Source organism: Rhinopithecus roxellana, chromosome 20 (assembly GCF_007565055.1).
Source record: "Rhinopithecus roxellana isolate Shanxi Qingling chromosome 20, ASM756505v1, whole genome shotgun sequence".
NCBI lineage: Eukaryota > Metazoa > Chordata > Mammalia > Primates > Cercopithecidae > Rhinopithecus > Rhinopithecus roxellana.
Window position 1 is genome coordinate 9333538 of NC_044568.1, and position 22914 is coordinate 9356451.

At 48.1% G+C, this 22914-nt stretch overlaps 2 protein-coding genes across 2 annotated transcripts in view; one reads left to right on the forward strand and one right to left on the reverse strand.

Annotated features, from left to right (window-relative positions):
• ZG16 (zymogen granule protein 16) overlaps positions 1–16979 on the reverse strand; it is a 32288-nt gene extending 15309 nt beyond the window's left edge. The window contains exon 1 of the mRNA XM_030925286.1: positions 16843–16979. The gene's annotated coding sequence lies outside the window, so the exon portion shown is untranslated. The remainder of the gene's footprint in view (positions 1–16842) is intronic.
• Positions 16150–19751, forward strand: C20H16orf54 (chromosome 20 C16orf54 homolog). Its single transcript, XM_010387797.2, has 2 exons — positions 16150–16310; positions 17276–19751. The coding sequence occupies exon 2, from the start codon at positions 17276–17278 to the stop codon at positions 17948–17950; it is 675 nt and encodes a 224-aa protein (XP_010386099.1). The 5' UTR covers positions 16150–16310; the 3' UTR covers positions 17951–19751.
• Positions 19752–22914: the final 3163 nt, after the last annotated feature.

A 22914-nucleotide genomic window follows, 5' to 3' on the forward strand; every position in this document is an offset into this window, starting at 1 on the left:
CCACCTGCCTTGGCCTCCCAAAGTGCTGGGATTACAGGCATGAGATACTGTGCCCAGCCTAAAACAAAGGTCTTAATACACCACTCTTGAAAGTTGGGTGAGCCAAAAGAAGCTCCTCTGGTCTTCCAACATTAAAGGACACCAAACCAGTTTTCTGTATTTTCCCCAATTTGAAGAAAATGAAAAAAAAAAAAAAAAAAATCCGAAGGCAAAGGTTAAACGAGAAAGCTAACCAACAATTGCCTGGCGCAGCGTTTACTAAATCGAGATAAAGACTGATTAAGGCTGGGCGCAGTGGCTCACACTTATAATCTCCGCACTTTGGGGGGCCAAGGTGGGTGGATCACCTAAGGTCAGGAGTTCAAGACCAGCCTGACCAACATGGTGAAATCCCGTCTCTACTAAAAGTACAAAAATTGTCAGATGTGGTGGCATGAGCCTGTAATCCCAGCTACTTGGGAGGCTGAGGCAGGGAGAATTGCTTGAACCCGGGAGGTGGAGGTTGCAGTGAGCCACTACTGTACCAATGCATTCCAGCCTGGACAGTAGAGCGAGACTCTGCTCAAAAAAAATAAAAGACAAGACATATTAAAATGTGGTTAGCCAATTGTCAGGGACATAGAAGACTCAGAATCTAATATGGCTGGGGCAGGCCGGGCACAGTGGCTCATGCCTGTAACCCCAGCACTTTGGGAGGTCAAAGTGGGTAGATCACCTGAGGTCAGGAGTTTGAGACCAGCCTGGTCAACAAGGTGAAACCCTATCTCTACTAAAAATACAAAAATTAGCTGGGCGAGGTGGTGCGTGCCTGTAATTCCAGCTACTTGGGAGACTGAGGCAGGAGAATCACATGAACCCGGGAAGCAGAGGTTGCAGTAAGCCAAGATCACGCCCCTGCACTCCAGCCTGTGCTACCAAGTGAGACCCTGTGTCAAAGAACAAAAAAACAAAAACAATTAAGTCCAAGGCAGTAGCACAGGACTGGAGACGTTTGGACAGAAGAGAAAGATCAGCAGTGGGTACAGAATGAACACATCTTCCTTTGCTTCAGTAGAAAAGGATCAGGACAGCTGGGGCTGCAGGCCCTGGAGGGCTCACTACCCTGGGGACAGGACAAAAGGGAGGCAGTTGTATAGATCCAAGGTAGGAGATTTATGGGTAGGGTTTGGCAGACAAACCAGGCTGGCAAAAGTGGTTGATAAAGTCAACATCACAGAGGAAGCCAAGTAAGGTCAGGGCAGTTGAGTCCAGACGGACTCCAGGGTGCAGGATTTGGTGCTGTCAGATGGGCTGGCAGGTGGAGCGGGAGAAAGGACAGGCTTGGTGCCTAGGAAACTTGATGGCCAAGGCAGAGCAAGCCTGGATGGTAACCAGGTTTTAAGTGGGTCCCTGAAGTGGAGGGACAGGTCCCTTTGTGGTCTTTCAGAGATGACAAGCAATGCTGGGTAAAGGTGAGAGGAAACAAAGCATTGCATGCCCACTTTATGAAGTGGTTTATCTAAACTAGTACTATTCAGGCCCGGTGCAGTGGCTCACTGCCTATAATCCAAGCACTTTGGGAGGCTGAGGTGGGAGGATCACTTGAGCCTAGGAGGTTGAGACTGCAGTGAACTGAGATCATGTCACTGTACTCTGGCTTGGGTGACAGAGCGAGATCTTGTCCCTAAAAAAATAAAACAAAAAGGAGGTCTAGTGTGGTGGCTCACGCCTGTAATCCCAGCACTTTGGGATGCTGAGGTGGAAGGATCACTTGAGCCTAGGAGGTTAAGGCTGCAGTGAGCTGAGATCGTACCACTGCACTCTGGTTTGGGTAGCAGAGCGAGACCTTGTCCCTAAAAAATAAAAACAAAAAAAGGTCTAGTTTGGTGGCTTATGCCTGTAATTCCAGCACTTTGGGAGACTGAGGCAGGACGATTGAGCCCAGGAGTTTGAGACCAGCCTGGACAACATAGGGAGATCACGTGTCTAAAAATGTATTTTTCTTTTAATTTAAAAAAAGAAAGAAAGCAAAAAGTGACCTAGAATTCTGGTCACATAGGAGGAGGTGTTTTGGCTTCAGCGGCATGAGTGGCATGAGTGTGGCAGTAAGAGAACCAGATATGGTCTCCTGGAGGACCTGCGTCTCCCCCATGCCTGTTGGTGCTTTTCCATTTTCCTTTTTTTAAGAGAGAGGGAGTCTTGCTCTGTCATCCAGGCTGGAGTGCAATGACGCGATCTTGGCTCACTGCAACCTCCATCTCCAAGGTTCAAGCGATTCTTCTGCCTCAGCCTCCCGAGTAGCTAGGATTACAGGTGCCCACCACCACGCCCGGCTAATTTTTGCATTTTTAGCAGAGACAGGGTTTCGCCGTGTTGGTCAGGCTGATCTCAAACTTCTGACCTCAGGTGATCCACGTGCCTCCGCCTCCCAAAGTGCTGGGAATACAGGCATGAGCCACTGCACCCAGCCTGCTGGTGCTTTTCTTGCAGGAGGCTGGTGGCCTCCAGGCTTTTCCCAGCAGCCTGGTTTGTGGTAGTGCTTAACAGTGTGGACGAGGGAGGTGTGAAAGCTATCACTGCTGTAGAAGTGTGAGTTCCGAGGAGAAAGTAAGAAGTGGATGAACTTAGCAGTTGTAAATTGGGCCACCCACAGTTCCTCAAAAAGTTAAACATAGACTTACCATATGACCCAGCATTCTACTCCTGGGTATATACCCAAGATAAACTGAAAATATATGTCCACACAAAAACTGGGACATCAATTTTCATAGCAGCATTACTCGTAACAGCCAAAATGTGGAAACAACCCACATATCCATCAACTGATGAATGAACAAAATGCAGTCTATCCATGTCACGGACAAGCAATCGTGCAGTGGCATGGGTGAACCGTGAAGCATCAGGCCACCTGAACCCAGCCAGGCACAAAGGATTACAGGGCATGATTCCACTCATGTGAAACGTCTAGAATAGATACAGCCACAGTGACATTAAATAGACGGGTAATTGCCAGGGGTGGGGGGTAGGAGATCCTGATGTTGCTGATTCCTTTTTGTGTGTGTGTGTGAGTTTCGCTCTTGTTGCCCAGGCCAGAGTGCAATGGTGCCATCTCAGCTCACTGCAACCTCTGTCTCCCACGTTCAAGCGATTCTCCTGCCTTAGCCTCCCAAATAGCTGGGATTACAGGCACCCGCCACCATGTCCGGCTAATTTTTTTTGTATTTTTAATAGAGATGGGGTTTCATCATATTGGCCAGGCTGATCTCAAACATCTGACCTCAGGTAATCCACTCACCTCGGCCTCCGAAAGTGTTGGGATTACAGGCGCGAGACAGCGCGCCTGGCCTTGATGTTGCTGATTCTAAGACCACACTCTGGATAGTCCCCAACATCCTACCCATCAACAATGTCCAACAGAACTTTCTGGAATAAATGCAGGCAGGCGAGCAAGCCCTAAAACCGGGGCTTAGCCCAAGAGGGTCCTTGGCTTTGCCCAGAAAAAAATTCAGGGGTGAAATCTTCAGCAATCTTTTATTGAACTGGAGCTGCTCCTTGCTGAGCAAGGCTAACTCATAGGCAGGGTGCCCAGAACCAGGCTTGTGGGTTGGTGGTAACTGTATTTATACCCACTTTCAATCACATGCAAATTAAGGGGTGGGTTAATGCAAATCAAGAGGCAGTCTATTCAGAACTTTCTAGGAAAGGGGTGGTAATTTCTGGGTCATTGAATGGAAAAGGACAATAGCCTCTGGGTCATTGCTATGGCATTTGTAAACTGTCATGGCTCTGGTGTGAGTGTCTTAAGCTAATGAGCAATGAGGACAGCTAGGGATGGCTTTTTTGGCCATCTGCTGGCCTGCCAGTTTTTTTACCTTATCCTTTTGGGACCTGGAAATAACTCCTGCCAGTTTCCCAGTTTATTTTTGTTCTTTTTTTTTTTTTTTTTTTTTAATTTTTGAGACAGAATCTGGCTCTGTCGGCTGGTCTGGAGTGCGGTGGCACTATCTCGGCTCGCTGCAACCTCCGCCTCCTGGGTTCAAGAGATTCTCCTGCCTCAGTCTACAGAGCAGCTGGGATTACAGGCCAGCACCACCACACCCGGATAATTTTTGTATTTTTATTAGAGACGGGGGTTTCACCATGTTGGCCAGGCTGGTCTTGAACTCCTGACCTCAAGTGATCTGCTCGACTTGGCCTTCCAAAGTGCTGGGATTACAGACATGAGCCACCATGCCCAGCCTCTTTTTTTTTTTTTTTTTTTTTTAATGAGACAGAGTTTGTCTCTTTCACCCAGGCTGGAGTGCAGTGGTGCAATCTCAGTTACTGCAATCTCCGCCCCCCAGGTTCAAGCAGTTCTCCTGCCTCAGCCTCCTGAGTAGCTTGGATTATAGGCACCCACCACCTACCTGACTTTTTTGTATTTTCAGTACAGACAGGGTTTGGCCGTGTTGGCCAGGCTGGTCTCAAACTCCCGACCTCAAATCCACTTGCCTCAGCCTCCCAAAGTGCTAGAATTACAGGTGTGAGCCACCGCACTGGCCTCCTGTGGAATTTCTCAGCCAACTCCATGCCCTTGCTGCTGCTGCACTCCCCCTCCTCCTCCCCAGTCCATGCCCTCATCCTCGTAAGAATCTGGCAGATCGGGGTGGGGGGAGCCTAGGGATGAAATATGACCAGCCCCCACAGGCCACTCCACAGGGCCACCCTCACCCTCACACACTCGGTGAGAACCCTTGAAGTTGAGTCCTCCAATTACCAATTTCTATGCCACAAACCACCTCCAAACTTAATGACCTCAGATAGCAATACTTATCCTTCTCACAATTTGCACTGGGCAGGGCTCTGTGGGGACAGCTCGTCCCTACTCTGTTTGGCACCAGCTGAGTGGCCTGAAGGCTGAGGCTGGAATGATCTGAAGATCGGCTCCTTTACATGTTATAGTTGATGCTGTCTGTCACTTGGGATCCTAGCTAGGACCTTAACCAGGGCACCTCTATGTGTGTTGGGCTCCCTCACAACATGGTGGCTGGGTTCCAAGGGTGAGTACAGGGAGGAGAGGGAAAAGGGTGGGGATAGAGAGAAAGAGAAAGAAAGAGAGAGACAGAGGAAAGAGAGCTTTACGTCTTTTATATTTTCAACCTAGCCTTGGAAGTCAGTGTGACACTCCTGATGCATTCTGCTTGCGAGGCATTCTGCTTTCAAGGATTCAGTCACTAAGGCCAACCCATATTCAAGAGGAGGGGAATTAGACTTAATCTTTTCAATAGGAGGAGTGTTAAAAATTTTGCAAACTTTTTTTTTTTTTTTTTTTTCTGAGACAGAGTCTTGCTCTGTCGCCCAGACTGGAGTGCAATGGCACGATCTCAGCTCACTGCAAGCTCCGCCTCCTGGGTTATTTTTAGTAGAGACGGGGTTTCACCATGTTAGCCAGGGTGGCTAACATGTTAGCCAGGTCGATCTCTTGACTTTGTGATCCACCTGCCTCAGCCTCCCAAAGTGCTGGTATTACAGACGTGTGCTACAAAACCCGGCCACCTCTCTCTTTTTGATAGAAGCTCATAACTTTATTTGGGATCTGATTTGGATAAGACTGCCTTAATAAAAGAATATACATCTCTCCTGGGATGATAAAATATTTTTGTTTTTTCTGAGACAGTCTTGCTCTGTTGCCCAGGCCCAAATGCAATGGTGTGATTGCAGCTCACTGCAGCCTTAAACTCCTGGGCTCAAGTGATCCTCCTGCCTCAGCCTCCCATGTAGCTGGGACTACAGGTGTGTGCCACCACATTCAGACAGTATTTTTTATTATTTTTGTAGAGATGAGGTCTTGCTATGTTGCCCAGGCTGGTCTTGAACTCATGGGCTCAAACAATTATCCTGCCTTGGCCTCCAAAAGTGTTGGGATTATAGGCATAAGCAACGCCACCCAACTGATAAATGACTTTCTGTCTTTTCTGATAAATCCTTTTTGATATAAAGACAAGTGTTCTTTGGGTTGAGTACTCTGATCTATACAGAATTTACATTCTAGGCTGGGTGCCATGGCTCACGCCTGTAATCCCAGCACTTTGGGAGGCCAAGGCAGATGGATCACCTGAGGCTGAGAGTTCAAGACCAGCCTGGCCAACATGGGGAAACCCTGTCTTTACTAAAAATTACAAAAATTAGCTGGGTCTGGTAGTGGGTGCCTGTAGTCCCAGCTACTTGGGAAACTGAGGCAGGAGAATTGCTTGAACCTGGGAGGTGGAGGTTGCAATGAGCCAAGATCATGCCACTGCACTCCAGCCTGGGCGACAGAACGAGACTCCCTCTCAGAAAAAAAAAAAAAAAAAAAATTACATTCTGTTGGTGAGGGATATCTTCTGGTAAATTTACTTTTGCTTTGGTCTGTGTGCCCAGTTTGGATTAACATTTTTGGGAACACTCTTATCTTGGTTTCTTTGGATTTGGTTTGACTCTTTTCTCCTGCTTATTTCTAAAAATCTCCCAAGAGCAAAAATAAACATTCCAACCAGTGGGTTCAGGATGGCTAACGTAAGCCACTAGGGTAGTTCCTGCTGTCTAAAACACCAGACTAAACTCCTAATATCCCATAAATTACAGCATTTATAGGGTTGTCTTTGCTCTCAAGTGATAAATAAGAAATGGAATGGGGACAGCGTGGTGGCTCACACCTGTAGTCCCAGCACTTTGGGAGGCCGAGACAGGTGGATCACATGAGGCCAGGAGTTCGAGACCAGCCTGGCCAACATGATAAAACCCCATCTCTACTAAAAATACCAAAAAAAAATTTAGCTGGGCATGGTAGTGGGCACCTGTAATCCCAACTACTTGGGATGCTGAGGTAGAAGAATCACTTGAACCCTGGAGGCAGGAGTTGCAGTGAGCTGAGATTGTGACACTGCACTCCAGCCTGGATGACAGAGCAATACACTATCTCAAAAAAAAAAAAAAAAAAAAGAAAAAAAAAGATAAAGAAATGGAATGGGATTCTCAAACATGAAGGCATACCAGGATTTCTGGTTTTTGTTGTTGTTGTTGTTGTTGTTTTGATTTTTTTTGAGATGGAGTTTCATTCTTGTTGCCCAGGCTCGAGTGCAATGGTGCCATCTTGGCTCACCACAACCTCCGCCTCCCGGGTTCAAGTGATTCTCCTGCCTCAGCCTCCAGAGTAGCTGGGATAACAGGCATGCACCACCATACCCGGCTAATTTTGTATTTTTAGTAGAGACAGGGTTTCGCCATGTTGGCCAGGCTGCTCTCGAACTCCTGACCTCAGGTGATCCACCTGCCTCAGGCTCCCAAAGTGCTGGGATTACAGGTTTAAGCCACCACGCCTGGTCAATGCCAGGATTTCTAGGACCCCAGTTAGCTACATATTATGGCTCATTCTTGTGCACATTTTAAAACTGATGAACAAAATTACATCAAGGAAAATTCAGAGCTCAAATGGTCATTATTCATAAAACCTACAACTATAGAGTTAGCATGGAGAGACTTCTAAGTTCTCTTTCTCTCCCTTTTATTTTATTTTATTTTTTTTCTGCCTGCTTTGAATCTGCTAACTTTTCCTCCAGTGTTGAGATAAAACTCACTGCGTATGGCATTCAAGTCAAGGTTAAATAAAAGTCTTAAAGGGCTTTTGAATTACAACTCCATGGTAACCAACAACCTAGACAACTTTTTTTAAAAGATAGTATTTTGCTATGTTGCACAGGCTGGAGTGCAGTGGTACGATCTTAGCTCACTGTGACCTCAAACTCCTGGGCTACAGCAATCCTGCTGCCTCAGCCTCCCGAGTAGCTAGTACTAACTGGTGCACAATATTCAGACCAGTTAGCCCTTTTTTTTTTTTTCCCGAGATGGAGTCTTGCTCTGTCACCAGGCTGTAGTGCAGTGGCGTGATCTTGGCTCACTACAAACTCTGCCTCCCTGGTTCAAGTGATTCTCATGTCTCAGCTTCCCAAGTAGCTGGGATTACAGGCACATGCCACCACACCCAGATAATTTTTGTATTTTTAGTAGAGATGGGGTTTCACCATGTTGGCCAAGATGGTCTCAATCTCCTGACCTCGTGATCTGCCCACCTCGACCTCCCAAAGTGCTGGGATTTCAGGCGTGACAGCTAGCCATTTTTTAAAATAAAATTAGGTTTGCCTAACAATTGCTTAGAGTGATGAAATACTTAATTGAAAAATTAATAACCTGAAGAAAAAGGCTGGGCGTGGTGGCTCACGCCTGTAATGCCAGCACTTTGGGAGGCCGAGGCAGGCTGATCACTTGAGGTCAGAAGTTGGAGACCATGTTCCTGCTCAACATGGCGAAACCCCATCTCTACTAAAAATACAAAAATTAGCCAGGTGTGGTGGCGCATGTCTATAGTCCCAGCTACTCAAGAGGCAGAGGTGAGAGAATTGCTTGAAACCAGGAGGCGGAGGTTGCAGTAGTGAGCTGAGATCGCGCCATTGCACCCTGGCCTGGGTGACAGAGCGAGACTCTATATCAAAAAAAAAAAAAAAAAAGAAAGGAGGGAAGGAAGGAAGGAAGGAAGGAAGGAAGGAAGGAAGGAAGGAAGGAAGGAAGGGAGAAAGGAAGAAAGAAAAGAGAGAAAGGAAGAAAGAAAAATAGCTAGACAAATGTTTATAAGGCCAGGCGCAGTGACTCACGCCTGTAATCCCAACACTTTGGGAGGCTGAGGCGGGCAGATCACGAGCTCAGGAGTTTGAGACCAGCCTGACCAATATGGTGAAACTCCACCTCTACTAAAAATATGAAAAATTAGCCAGGCGCAGTGGCAATCGCCTGTTGTTCCAGTTACTCGGGAGGCTGAAGCAGGAGACTCTCTTGAACCCGGGAGGCGGAGGTTGCAATGATCCGAGATGGCGGCACTGCACTCCACCCTGTACAACAGAGCAAGACTCCGTCTCAAATAAAATAAAATAAAATAAAATAAAATAAAATAAAATAAAATAAAATAAAATAAAACACCAAAAAAAAGTTTATAAAAGTTAGACTCTCTCAGATCAAAGAAGTTGAAACCTTGAGCTCAGAGCAATGTAAGGTATCTCTGTCCAGCAAAAATGTCACTTTTTCTGTCACACAGAGGCCAAAAAGCAAAAGCAAAAACAAAACAGAACAAAACACCTGTCAAAATTCTTTCCTGCCCACATTTGCTAATCAAACCAGACCAGCAAACAGTGAGTTACTAGTTCCAGGGTACTTAGATATTTTGTATTTCTTATGCAATTTAGCCAATCCTGGCTACAATGTAAACAATTGAAAATTTAACACTAAACTCATTTGAAACTGAGAAAAAAATTGTTTTCTGAGACAGTCTCACTCTCATGCCCAGGCTGGAGTGCACTGGCACAAACACAGCTCAACCTCCTGAGCTCAAGTAATTTTCCTGCCTCAACCTCCCCAGTTGAATCCTGAGCTGGGACTATGGGCATGAACCAGTACGCCCGGGTAATTTTCTTATTTTTTGTACAGATGAGCTCTCACTTTGTTGCCCAGTCTGGTCTTGAGCTCATGGGTTCAAGCAATCCTCCCACACCAACCTCTTAAAGTGCTGGGGTTACAGGCACCAGCCACCTCACTCAGCCGAAACTGAAAAAAAAAAAAAAAAAAAAATTTCTTTTAATGTGTAAAAAGGTTTTTGTTTTTTGTTTTTTTAAAAAATTAAACTGCCTTGGAACTGCTTTACTCAAAATTTTGGTCTGCAGCCTTCATCAGATTACTTATTGGGGGAAATAAAATTTAGCCATGTGAACAGGTCCAGTTTTATCAGAAGTATAATTTGGATCCAACTGTCTTTTATAAACTGGTGAGCTTGCTGGGCACAGTGACTCACGTCTGTAATCCCAGCACTTTGGGAGGCTGAGGTGGGTGGATCACCTGAGGTCAGGAGTTTGAGGTCAGCCTGGCCAACAAGGCAAAACTCTGTCTCTACTAAAAACCACAAAAATTAGCCGAGCGTGGTGGTGCGCTCCTGTAAGCCCAGCTACTCGGGAGGCTGAGGCAGGAAAATCGCTTGAACCTGGGAGGCAGAGGTTGCAGTGAGCCAATAAAATAAACTGGTGAGCTTGTGTTACTAACTCATGACTTACATTCTAAAATGAAAGTTATAAGACCTTTATGTGTGTGTATACGTGTTTTTGTTTTGTTTTGTTCTGTTTTTGCTTTTTGTGTTCTTTAAATTTTTATTTCTTAAGTACAGATGGGGGTCTTAGTTTTGGGTTTCTTTGTTTTTGTTTTTTTTAAGATAGTCTCACTCTGTCGCCCAGGCTAGAGTGCAGTGGAACAATCTTGGCTCACTGCAACCTCCACCGGCCAGGTCCAAGCGATTCTCCCACCTCAGCCTCCTGAGTAGCTGAGATTACAGGCATACCTGCCACTGTGCCCGACTAGTTTTTGTATTTTAGTAGAGACGAGTTTCATCGTTTTGGCCATGGTTGGCCAGGCTAGTCTGGAACTCCTGATCTCAGGTGATCTGCCCACCTTGGCCTCCCAAAGTGCTGGGATTAACAGGCATGAGCTACCATGCCCAGCTGGGGTCTCTCTATGTTTACCCAGGCTGGTCTAGAATTCCTGGGCTCAAGCAATCCTCCTGCCTCGGCCTCCCAAAGTGCTAGGATTACAGACATGAGCCACCATGCCAGGCCTGTATGTGTGTTTAGATGTGTTTATGCATATGTACGTGTATTATGCAAAATATCTGGCATAGTTGGCCAGAAATCCTTTAAGAAATTCTACTTATGTATTTGGGTGCTTATATAGTTGCAAATATTGTTGGGTGCAGTGGCTCACACCTATAATCCCAGCATTTTGTGAGGCCAAGGTGGGAGGATCACTAGAGACCAGGAGTTCAAGACCAGCCTGTGCAACATAGCAAGACCCCAACTCTACATGAAATTTAAAAATTACCTGGGCATAGTGGCCTGTGCCTGTAGTCCCAGCTACTCAGGAGGCTGGGGTGAGATGATCACCTGAGTCCAGGAGTCTGAGGGTACAGTGAGCTATGATTGTGCCCTGCACTCCAGCCTGGGTGACAGAGTAAGATTCCCTTTGTTAAAAAAGAAAATATATACAAGTTACTATGTGTGTGTGTATTTGTGTGTTTATGTATATATATATAGAGAGAGAGAGAGTAATTAATCCAGATGTCTTTTACTTCCTGTGACTTAAGTAAATCTTTAATCTTTAATAAATAAGCTGGTTTTAAAACTATTGGTAAAATAGGTGGGGCTCAGTGGCTCACACCTGTAATCCCAGCACTTTGGAAGGGTGAAGTGGGTGGATCACCTGAGGTCAGGAGTTTGAGATCAACCTGGCCAACATGAGGAAACCCTGTCTCTACTAAAAATACAAAAAAAGTAGCCGGGTGTGGAGGCAAGTGCCTGTAATCCCAGTTACTTGGGAGGCTGAGGCAGGAGAATTGTTTGAACCTGGGATGCAGAGGTTGCAGTGAGCTGAGATCGTGCCGCTGCACTCCAGCCAGCGTGGCCGAGGAAAACTCTCTAAATAAATAAATAAATAAATAAATAAATAAATAAATCAATGAAAGAAAGAAAGAAAGAAAGAAAGAAAGTAAGTATTGGTAAAATAAAAATAGAAATGTCTTCAGAATTGTCAGCATACATTTTTGCTTGGGTTCACTGGTCAGACAGTTTTATATTTATCTCCACTAGATGTTTTAAGGTTTCAGGGTCTGACACACGGGTTATAAGACTATAAATCAAATTTCAAACATAATGACCTGTGTTTGTATAATTTTTTCTTGTTGTTAGAGACAGGGTCTTGCTCTGCTGTCCAGGTAGCATGATATAACTCACTGTAACCTCAAACTCCTGGGCTCAAGTTATCCTCTGCCTCAGCCTCTTGAGTAGCTAGGACTACAGGCACATGAAACCATGCCCAGCTAATTTTTTTTTTTTTTTTTTTTTTTTTTGGTGGAGATGGAGTCTCATTGTATTGCCCAGGCTGGTCTTGAACTACTATCCTCAAGCAATCCTCTTGCCTCCCAAAGTGTTTGGATTAGGCTAGGTATGGTGGCTTATACCTATAATCCCAGAACTTCAGGACACTGAGGTGGGAGGTCTGCTCCAGGCCCGGAGTTTGAGACCAGCCTGGGGAACATAGCGAGACCCCATCTCTATTTGACTTAAAATGGCTGGGCATGCTGGCTCACACCCGTAGTCCCAGCACTTTTGGAGGCCGAGGCGGGTAGATCACCGGAGGTCAGGAGTTCAAGACCAGCCTGACCAACATGGCAAAACCCCATCTCTACCAAAAATACAAACATTAGCTGGGCATGGTAGCGGGTGCCTGTAATCCCAACTACTTGGGAGGCTGAGGCAAAAGAATCACTTGAACTTGGAAGGCAGAGGTTGTAGTGAGCCGAGATCATGCCATTGTACTCCAGACTGGGCAATAGAGCAAGACTCTGTCTCAAAAATAAATAAATAAATAAATAGACAGGCATGGTGGTGCACACCTGCAATCCCAGCTACTTGGGAGGCTGAGGCAAAAGAATCACTTGAACTTGGAAGCAGAGGTTGTAGTGAGCCGAGATCATGCCATTGTACTCCAGACTGGGCAATAGAGCAAGACTCTGTCTCAAAAATAAATAAATAAATAAATAGACAGGCATGGTGGTGCACACCTGCAATCCCAGCTACTTGTGAGGCTGAGGCAGGAGAATCACCTGAACCCAGGAGGTGGAGATTGCAGTGAGCTGAAATCGAGCCACTGCACTTCAGCCTGGGCAACGGAGCGAGACTCTGTCTAAAAAAACTTTTTAAAAAATTAATTAAAAGAAAAAGTGAGGCAGGGCATGGTGACTCACGCCTGTAATCCCAGCACTTTGGGAGGCTGAGGCGGGTGGATGACAAGGTCAGGAGTTTGAGACCAACATAGTGAAACCCCATCTCTACTACAAATACAGGTGGCGTACACCTGTAGTCCCAACTACTCGGGAGGCTGAGGCAGGAGAATTGCTTGAACCTGGGAGGCGGAGGTTGCAGCGAGCCGAGACTACACCACTGCACTCCAGCCTAGGAGACAGAGCAAGATTCCTCCTCAAAAAAAAAAAAAAAAAAAAAAAAAAAAATCTGTATCTCCTGAGTTATCAAGAAATTACTCGGCCGGGCGCGGTGGCTCAAGCCTGTAATCCCAGCACTTTGGGAGGCTGAGACGGGTGGATCACGAGGTCAGGAGATCGAGACCCTCCTGGCTAACACGGTGAAACCCCGTCTCTACTAAAAATACAAAAAACTAGCCGGGCGAGGTGGCGGGCGCCTGTAGTCCCAGCTACTCGGAGGCTGAGGCGGGAGAATGGCGGGAACCCGGGAGGCGGAGCTTGCAGTGAGCTGAGATCCGGCCACTGCACTCCAGCCTGGGCGACACAGCGAGACTCCGTCTCAAAAAAAAAAAAAAAAAAAAAAAAAAAAAAAAAGAAATTACTCATATGTTTAAGCTTCTTACTTAGGTGAACACCTGATTGTCACAGGCTATAACAATGATTAACAGGGAAGTAACCTGAAATAATGACTATCCTTGCCTAATATCTCAGTTTTCATAAATAATCTAGGGAAACTGTTAAAAATAAACTATGTAATGGATAATTTCTTATAAATAAATTTTTCATGTAATTTTAAATATTCCATTATGTTCTATTAAATTAACTATTAGATATTCATTAGATGTGTGGATTATTTCCAAGTAAGAAGAAATAACTGAAACAAATTGCTGAACTGAAATTGTTTTTGGTTGACTTCTTAAAATTTTTTATTTTTTTTTTGAGACGGAGTCTCGCTCTGTCGTTCAGGCTGGAGTGCAATGGCATGATCTCGGCTCACTGCAAGCTCCGCCTCCCGGGTTCACGCCATTCTCCTGCCTCAGTCTCCTGAGTAGCTGGGACTACAGGCGCCCGCCAACATGCCCCGCTAATTTTTTGTATTTTTAGTAGAGACAGGGTTTCACTGTGTTAGCCAGGATGGTCTCGATCTCCTGACCTTGTGATCCGCCCGCCTCGGCCTCCCAAAGTGCTGGGATTACAGGCGTGAGCCACTGCCAACTTGGTGCGTGGGCAGGGAGCCAGTGAGCTGGGAATGCTGACTGGTCAGAGATGAAATCATGGAGAGACAGAGCTGTCTTCTTGCAGTCAGTCCTGGGTGGGGGCCACAAGACCAGATGAGCCAGTTTATTGATCTGGGCGGTGCCAGCTGATCCATCAAGTGCAGGGTCTGCAAAATATCTCAAGCACTGATCTTAGGAGCAGTAGGGAGGGTCAGAATCTTGTAGCCTGCCGCTGCATGACTCCTAAACCATAATTTCTAATCCAATGACTAATGTTAGTCTAGTCCCCAGGCAAGAAGGAGGTCTGCTTTGGGAAAGGGCTGTTACTGTCTTTGTTTAAACTATAAACTACAAACTAAGTTTCTCCCAAAGTTAGTTCAGCTTACGCCCAGGAATAAACAAAGACAGCTCGGAGGTTAGAAGCAAGATGATGTCAGTTAAGTTAGATCTCTTTCACTGTCTCAGTCCTAATTTTGCAAAGGTGGTTTCCCCCGAACTCTCCATCTCCACCTCCTGCCAGGGCTCAAAATCACCAGGACGGGGCAGTCTGACTGAGAATGCCTTTTCATTCATTTATTTTATTTTATTTTATTTATTTTGAGATGGAGTCTTGCTCTGTTGCCCAGGCTGGAGTGGAATGGCGCGATCTCGGCTCATTGCACCAGGTTCAGGCGATTCTCCTGCCTCAGCTCCTGGGTAGCTGGGATTACAGGCACGTGCCAGCACGCCTGACTAATTTTTGTATTTTTAGTAGAGACAGGGTTTTGCCATGTTGGTCAGGCTGGTCTCAAACTCTTGACCTCAGGTGATCCGCCCACCAAAGTGCTGGGATTACAGGTACGAGCCACCTCGCCCAGCCCAGGGATTTCTAACTATTCTTCCACCACCCCGGCCGCCACATGCTGACCCACACATATATTGGTCATGCCACTTTGGTCATGTCATCTCCTTTCTTTAAGCCTTACTTTGTCATCTGTGGATAAGTGAGTCAAACTAGAGAATCTCAGAAAGTCTCTTGGACTTCAAAGCCTGATGACATCTCGTCACACTCTGCTCTAGACTCCTCCCACCTTCAGCCCCAGGAAAGAGGGACAGACATGAGGATAGTCAGTGTTTTGGAAACAAGCCCACGCCTGTTCTTATACCCTGGACTCCTCCCAGAGGCCTGACATTATTGTTACCCAAGCCTCACCTCACTGATATTTTCCAACCAGAATGGGGGCTAAATGGTCTGAAGAGAGACTTATGTTAATTAAAAGTATGAGGCAGGAGCCAGTGTGGTAGCTCACACCTATAATCCCAGCACTTTGGGAGACTGAGGCAGGAGCTTATCTTGAGGCCAGGAGCTTGAGACCAGCTTGGGCAACATAGCAGGAGCCCATCTCTACCAAAAAAAAAAAAAAATTAAAAAAAAAAGTGTGAAGCAAGTTGGTCAAGCAGGGGGTGCCTGTGGGGGCTGGATGGCAGGAGCAGATCTGGGGAGGCACCGTGGATAGGACAAGGCAGGATGGGGTGGGGCATCCTCCCAGGAGGAGCAGGGGGAGGCACCATGGTTCTCTAGGAATGTACGGGCTAGATAACCTATGTCCTATTTCTTTTTCTTTCTTTTTAAGACGGAGTCTCGCTCTGTCGACCAGGCTGGAGTGTGGTGGCACAATCTCAGCTCACCGCAACCTCCGAGTCCGAGGTTCAAGTGATTCTCCCTGCCTCAGCCTCCCGAGCAGCTGGGATTACAGGTGCCCATCACCACGCCTGGCTAATTTTTGTATTTTTCAGTAGAGATGGGGTTTCGCCATATTGGCAGGCTGGTCTCGAACTCCTGACCTCAGGTGACCTGCCCACCTTGACCTCCCAAAATGCTGGGATTACAGGGGTGAGCCACTGTGCCTAGCCCCTGCATCCTCTTTCTCAGCTTCTGGGTGAATGTTCTGGGGCCCAGGGCCTGGCTATGGGGTGACACTAAGTTCAACAGAGCCATTGCCCGTTCCAGCCCCACCTTACCCCAGGAAAAGCCTCCTCACCGCAGTGACCACATCCCCTTGGGTTGCTTTGGAAACAAACACTCCCCGGGGGCAGGCGAGTTGGGGCACAGTTGCTCAGCAACAGGCGGTGCCCTCCCTTCCGCCTTCATCCGAGGCCCGGCCTCTATGTCTGAAAGGCGGACTGCCCTGCACCTTCCGAGCCTGCATCTCTTAGTCTGGCACCAGGAAGAGTGGCTCTAGGAGGCAGAGGCACCCAGGGACTGACCCAAGGTGAGTTGAGGGGTGCAGGAGGCCCCTGCAGATGGAGGATGTGGGGGACAGAGAGAGGTATGCAGAGACAAACAAGAGAGATAGAGACAGGCCAGAGCCTGGGCAAAGCTGGGGAGCCTGGGAGGGGTGCAGAGGCGCCTCCGGAGGCCTGGCCTGGCCTGGCAGCAGATTCCAGGATTCCACGGAGCCTATGAGAAGAAGATCAAGTCCAAGGAGACTGGTGAGGGGCAAAGGAGCCCCAGGGGGCCAGCAGAGGTGGCCGGCGGGAGGCGGTAGGGGAGACACACACAGGGGAGCCAGTGGGAAGGGAGGTTCTCATTTTTTAACCCACCACTTCCTCTCTAGGCCTGAGCAAGACTTGAGGGGGCCGAGTGGGGAGGAAAGAGGCCCTCAAGACCTTTCTGGTCTGAGGCACCCTGGGGTCCGGGAGGGAAATGGGGCTTCTGGAACGGCCTGGAGAGCTGGGCAAGAGGGCCTGGCTGTGCGCATAGGTAGGCTGACTGTCCTCCCGCCCCACCTGGCTCATGCTTACCCTTTCTGGTCCCCCTTGCTCCTCTGTCTTTCCAGAATGTTCTTTTTCTCTTTTGAGAAAGGGTCTTGCCCTGTCACCCAGGCTGGAGGACAGTGGTGCAATCTGGGCTTACTGCAGCCTCAAACTCCTGGGCTTAAGTAATCCTCCCACCTCAGCTTCCTGTGTAGCTGGGACTACAGGTGTGAGCCACCATGCCCAGCTAGTTTTTAAATTATTTATAGCGATGAGGTTTCACTGTGTGTCCAGGCTGGTCTTGAACTCCTGGGCTCAAGCGATCATCCTGCCTCGGCCTCTCAAAGTGCTGGGGTTCCAGGCATGAGCCCCCGAGCCCAGCCCCTCTCCCAGGCTTTCTGGGACACCTGCTGTCTCTCTCTCATCTTGGTTGTGCCCCCTCTCCCTCATTTACTTCCTCTTCTCGCCCCATGTCTCCCAGATGCCGTGGACTCCAGAGCCGCCCTCTGGGCGCGTGGAGGGGCCCCCCACGTGGGAGGCAGCCCCATGGCCCTCACTGCCCTGTGGGCCCTGCATCCCCATCATGCTGGCCCTGGCCACCCTGGCTGCGCTCTTCATCCTCACCACCGCTGTGTTGGCTGAACGCCTGTTCCGCCGTGCTCTCCGCCCAGACCCCAGCCACCATGCACCCACCCTGGTGTGGCGCCCAGGAGGAGAGCTGTGGATTGAGCCCATGGGCACCGCCCGAGAGCGCTCTGAGGACTGGTACGGCTCTGCGGTCCCCCTGCTGACAGACCGGGCCCCTGAGCCTACCACCCCGGTGGGTGTTTTGGAGGCCCGAGCAACTGCCCCACATGCCCCCTCAGCCCCAATTTCTGCTCCCAGCTCCTTGGGCCCCCAGACCCCACAGGAGGTCCCAGCCCAGAGCACCTTCTGGGGGCCCCAGCCCTGGGAGGGGAGGCCCCCCGCCACAGGCCTGGTGAGCTGGGCTGAACCCGAGCAGAGGCCAGAGGGCAGAGCCCAGTTTGGGAGTCCCCAGGCCAGGAGGCAGCGGCCACGGAGCCCGGATCCCGAGTGGGGCCTCCAGCCACGGGTCACCTTGGAGCAGATCTCAGCTTTCTGGAAGCGTGAAGGCCGGACCAGTGTGGGGTTCTGAATCTCCAGGGTTCCCCAGAGACCCCCGAGGAAGGCCCTGCCTCAGTGGGACCGGGGACCCAGGGTCCAGCATTAGGATTGAGACTGCCCCAGGGAAGATGCCCCTCCCAGGCCCCTTCCACCTGGAGTCCCCCTCCCCAGGTCGGGGTGGTGGCCAGGCTGTGTGGACTAGGGGAAGCCCAGCAGTGCCTCTGCTCAGCTGCCTGGGCTGTGGTTCAGAGACCTGGGGGTGGAGCCAACACCAGGCCAGAAGCTTTCAAGATCGCATCCAGATAAAGAACCCAAGGTACCAGATAGGCAGGAAAAGGCATCGACCACCACCTCCACCTTCCCTCAGTATTTACCGAAGCCGCCAATACCAAAGAGAAAGGGTCCTGCGGTGCTGAACAGCCTCGGTGTGGCGATGACAGCTGGCAGGAGATGACAGAAATCCAGTTTCCCAGAGGCACGAATCCTGTTCTCCTTGTCCACTCACCCACTGTGAGGTCCTCTAGGAAAATACGCAAAGAGAGGACCAGACCAGGCAGAGGAGCATTTTGTTTCAAATGAACTGCGGCTTTGACCCCCAAAGTGCAAGGAGGAACTGTGCTGGGCCAAGCTGAAGCGGTGCTGTCTGGCTGGAGTGGGGACCTGGAGTCAGAGAAAACCCACAGGCTCCTCTGCCCGTCCTTCTCCATCTGCACACGTCTCAGCTTAGGACCCTTACCGCTCCATGGTGAGGACGCCATGGCCAGGGAGAACTGAGTTTCATCCAATGTGGAGAGGAGTCCCAGAGCAGGGCAGCTCCCAAACTGTGCCCTCTGATCATCGTCCCTTCCAGCTTGCTGGAGTGTCCAGAGAGACAGATTTGCCACAAGCTAGGCTTACTTATAATGCTCCACCCCATAGAAATGGGACCCCAAGTACCCAATCTTCCCTTTAGGAGAGGCAGGTGGGTGAGCAGCAGATGTAGTTTCCATTTCCCTGGGGGTCTAATTTTCCAAACTTCATCTTTTTTTTTTTTTTTTTTTTTTTTTTGAGACAGAATCTCAACTCTGTCACCCAGGCTGGAGTGCAGTGATGCAATTTCAACTCACTGCAGCCTCGATCTCTTAGGCTCAAGCGATCCTCCCACCTCAACCTCTAGAATAGCTGGGACTATAGGTACATACCACCACGCCCAGCTAATGTGTGCATTTTTTTGTAGAGACAGGGTCTCACCATACTTCCCGGGCAGGTTTTCAACTCCTGGGCTCAAGTGATCCAGCAGCCTTAGCCTCCCAAAACGCTAGGATTACAGGCATGAGCACTGCACCCGGCCACTTTTTTTTTTTTGAAACAGGGTCTCACTCTGTTGCCCAGGCTGGAATACAGTGGCACAATCTCAGCTCACTGCAACCTTGAACTCCTGGGCTTCAGTGATCCTCCCACCTCAGTCTCCCCAATAGGTGTAACTACAGGCATATACCACCACACCTGGCTATTTTTTTTTTTTTTAGAGACGGGGTCTTGCTGTGTTGCCCAGGCTGGTCTTGAATTCCTGGGCTCAAGAGAGCCACACATCCCCAAGTCCCAGAGTGTTGGGATTACATGAGCCACCACGCCTGGCCAAACTTCAGCCTTGAATATTAGTAATTTTGCCATATTAGTTTACCACCTGTACTATTATTTGCTTTATATTTTTCTTTAAATTGGCTCATTATTCACTTATTAAAATTATTGTAACAGGACTCTTTTTTTGTATCACTTCTGTAAATGGAAAATCAGTCTCATTTGCCATCAATAGAAGGTAAAAGATGAAAATAAATATAATGTAAACAAAATTGTTAAGATCTAAATTCTGTTCCCTGCTGGAAGCATTGACCTAAAACTCAGCTGTTTTGTTTGTTTGTTTGTTTGTTTTGTTTTGAGATGGAGTCTCGCTCTGTTGCCCAGGCCGGGGTACAATGGCACGATCTCTGCTCACTGCAACCTCCGCCTCCCGGGTTCAATCGATTCTCCTGCCTCAGCTTCCTAAGTAGCTGGGATTACAGGTGCCTGCCACCACGCCCGGCTAATGTTTGTATTTTTAGTAGAGACAGGGTTTCACCATGCTGGCCAGGCTGGTCTCGAACTCCCGACCTCAGGTGATCTGCCCGCCTCAGCCTCCCAAAGTGTGGGCATTACAGGTGTGAGCCACTGTGCCCGGCACTGTTCTTTGTTAACAAGAAAAGGGAATGATGATCTGCAAGTCAGAAAGTGTTAGATACTCTAGCACCACACTGAGACCTGGAAGTGCCGAGGCAGACAGACAGCCCCGCACAGGGGGCGGGATGCTGTATTGTTTAATGCTGGCCAGGAAGTTCACCCATAGCCAGGAAACACTCACTTCTTCCTGCACAGCGGGCTAAGGAGCGCTTAGAGCCTCTCATTCAATCCCTTTACCTCCCCTCTGATTTTTGGGATGTTGGAAGTTGATGGAGCAGCCAGAAGCCCCAGGCAGAGGGACTGAGAGCCTAGTACAGCCTCTTCCCCCAGGTGTACTCACTGGCCAGCATCCTAAGCACTGTTTCCGAGCTGGGCACTGGGAGGGGAGGAATCAGACCTGGGCCCTGCCCTCAAGGGGCTCACAGTCTCTCTAGCAGCAGAGTGGGGGGACAAAGGTAGGGGTGAGCTAAGATATGGACACAAAACTGACACCAGGTAGAGACCAGGGCCCTGTCTCATCTCTATCACTCATAAGCTGGGTAACAACATCCCTTATCATCACCATCAACTGACAGCACTGGGTTGTAGGGACTCTGCCCACGAGGAGTGAACAGACCTCAGAGAAACAGAAGATAGAGGCAGGAGTTCGGAGGTTAGATGCTTCCATGCTATGGGCTCCGGAAAGGCACTGCAGTGTGGAAGAAGTACAAGGACAAGGCCCCGGCTCATGATCTGGCTCCATCACTTTATTCACTTAGAGACTTCAGAAACGAGAGTTTTGTATTATGGGGCCTCATGTGCTTTTTTCATGTACAAAAAGAGCTGAAAGTTGAACAAGATGTTCTACTGGGACTTTTCTAGCTGTGACATTTAAGGAGGAGTGAAGGGGGCCAGCCCCTCCACACCTGTGGGTATTTCTCATCAGGTGGGACGAGAGACTGAGAAAAGAACTAAGACACAGAGACAAAGTATAGAGAGAGAACATTGGGCGCAGGGGACCGGTGCTCAGCATACGGAGGACCCGCGCCGGCACTGGTCTCTGAGTTCCCTTAGTATTTATTGATCACTATCTCTACTATCTCGGTGAGGGGGATATGGCAGGACTATAGGGTAATGGTGGGGAGAGGGTCAGCAGGAAAACACGTGAGCAAAGGCCTTTGTGCCATAAATAAGTTTAAGGAAAGGTACTGTGCCTCAATTTGCACATAGGCCAGATTTATGTTTGACTTTACACAAACATCTCAGTGCAGTAAAAAGCAGTATTGCCGCCAGCATGTCTCACCTCCAGCCATAAGGCGGCTTTCTCCTATCTCAGTAAATAGAATGTACAATCGGGTCTTACACGGAGACATTCCATTCCCAGGAACGAGCAGGAGACAGGTGCCTTCCTCTTATCTCAACTGCAAAGAGGCCTTCCTCTTTCACTAATTCTCCTCAGCACAGACCCTTTACGGGTGTCGGGCTGGGGGACAGTCAGGTCTTTCCCTTCCAACGAGGCCATATCTCAGGCTGCCTCAGTAGGGAGAAACCTTGGACTATACCCAGGCTTTCTTGGGCAGAGGTCCCTGTGGCCTTCCGCAGTGCATTGTGTCCTTGGGTACTCGAGACCGGAAAATGGCAATGACTTTTTACCAAGCATACTGCCTGCAAACACATTTTTAACAAAGCACATCCTGCACAGGCCTAAATCCATTACACCTTGAGTCAACACAGCACATGTTTCCGGGAGCACAGGGGCTAGGGTTACAGATTAACAGCATCTAAAGGCAGAAGAATTTTTCCTAGTACAGAACAAAATGGAGTTTCTTATGTCTTCTTCTTTCTACATAGACACAGTAACAGTCTGATCTCTCTTTCCCCCACAATGAGTAAAATGAAAGATGGTTGGATGGATGGATGGATGGATGGATAAATAAATTAATGGATGGATGACTAGATAGATGGATGAATGGATGGATGGATGGATGAATAAATGGATGGATGGATGGAAGGATAAATAGATGGATGAATGGATGGAGGGATGGGTGGATGGATGGATAAATGGATGGATGGATGAGTGGATGGATAGATAATGGATGCATCGATACATGGATTTGTGCATGAGATCTTCCTGAGGCAGAGTCTAACTTGCTATCTGCAGAGTCATCTTTATATTTCCAGACCCAGAACATGTTCTAAAACATAATAGGAGCCTAATGAACGGGGAATGAATAAGTTCATAGCTTAACAGATGCATTCGTTTTACTCTTTCTTCTTTTTATTTTAAACCTCTCCTGTCACTGTTTTTAGACGTATTCATTGACCAGAATCCCACTTATTTTTAACACCATCTTATTTCTTTCTCATATTGATGCCTTCTTTTCTATCTTCAGAAATTTAAACTATACTTGCTGTATGGTTCTTTACCAAATAATGCTATTCTCTGGAGTTTTGGAATCTGAGCTAATCCTGCTACACGCTGTGTCTGCTTACTGTCATTCATGAAGATTGTTTCCTCATTACAAATTCCTTTTGTAATTTTGAGCTGTGAATTCAGCTTCAGCAGGTCGTTATCAGTGGGAACGCACATGCCCACCAAGGTTCAAAGAGGTTTCACATCTGCTTCTGCCAAGAGCTCTTCATGGGTGTTACCAACCCTGGACTGCGTTATTATTATTATTATTATTATGTATTTTTTAATTTTTTTGAGACAGAGTCTCGCTCTATTGCTTAGGCTGGAGTGCAGTGGTACGATCTCAGCTCTCTACAACCTCCATCTCCCAGGGTCAATCAATTCTCTTGCCTCAGTCTCTTGAGTAG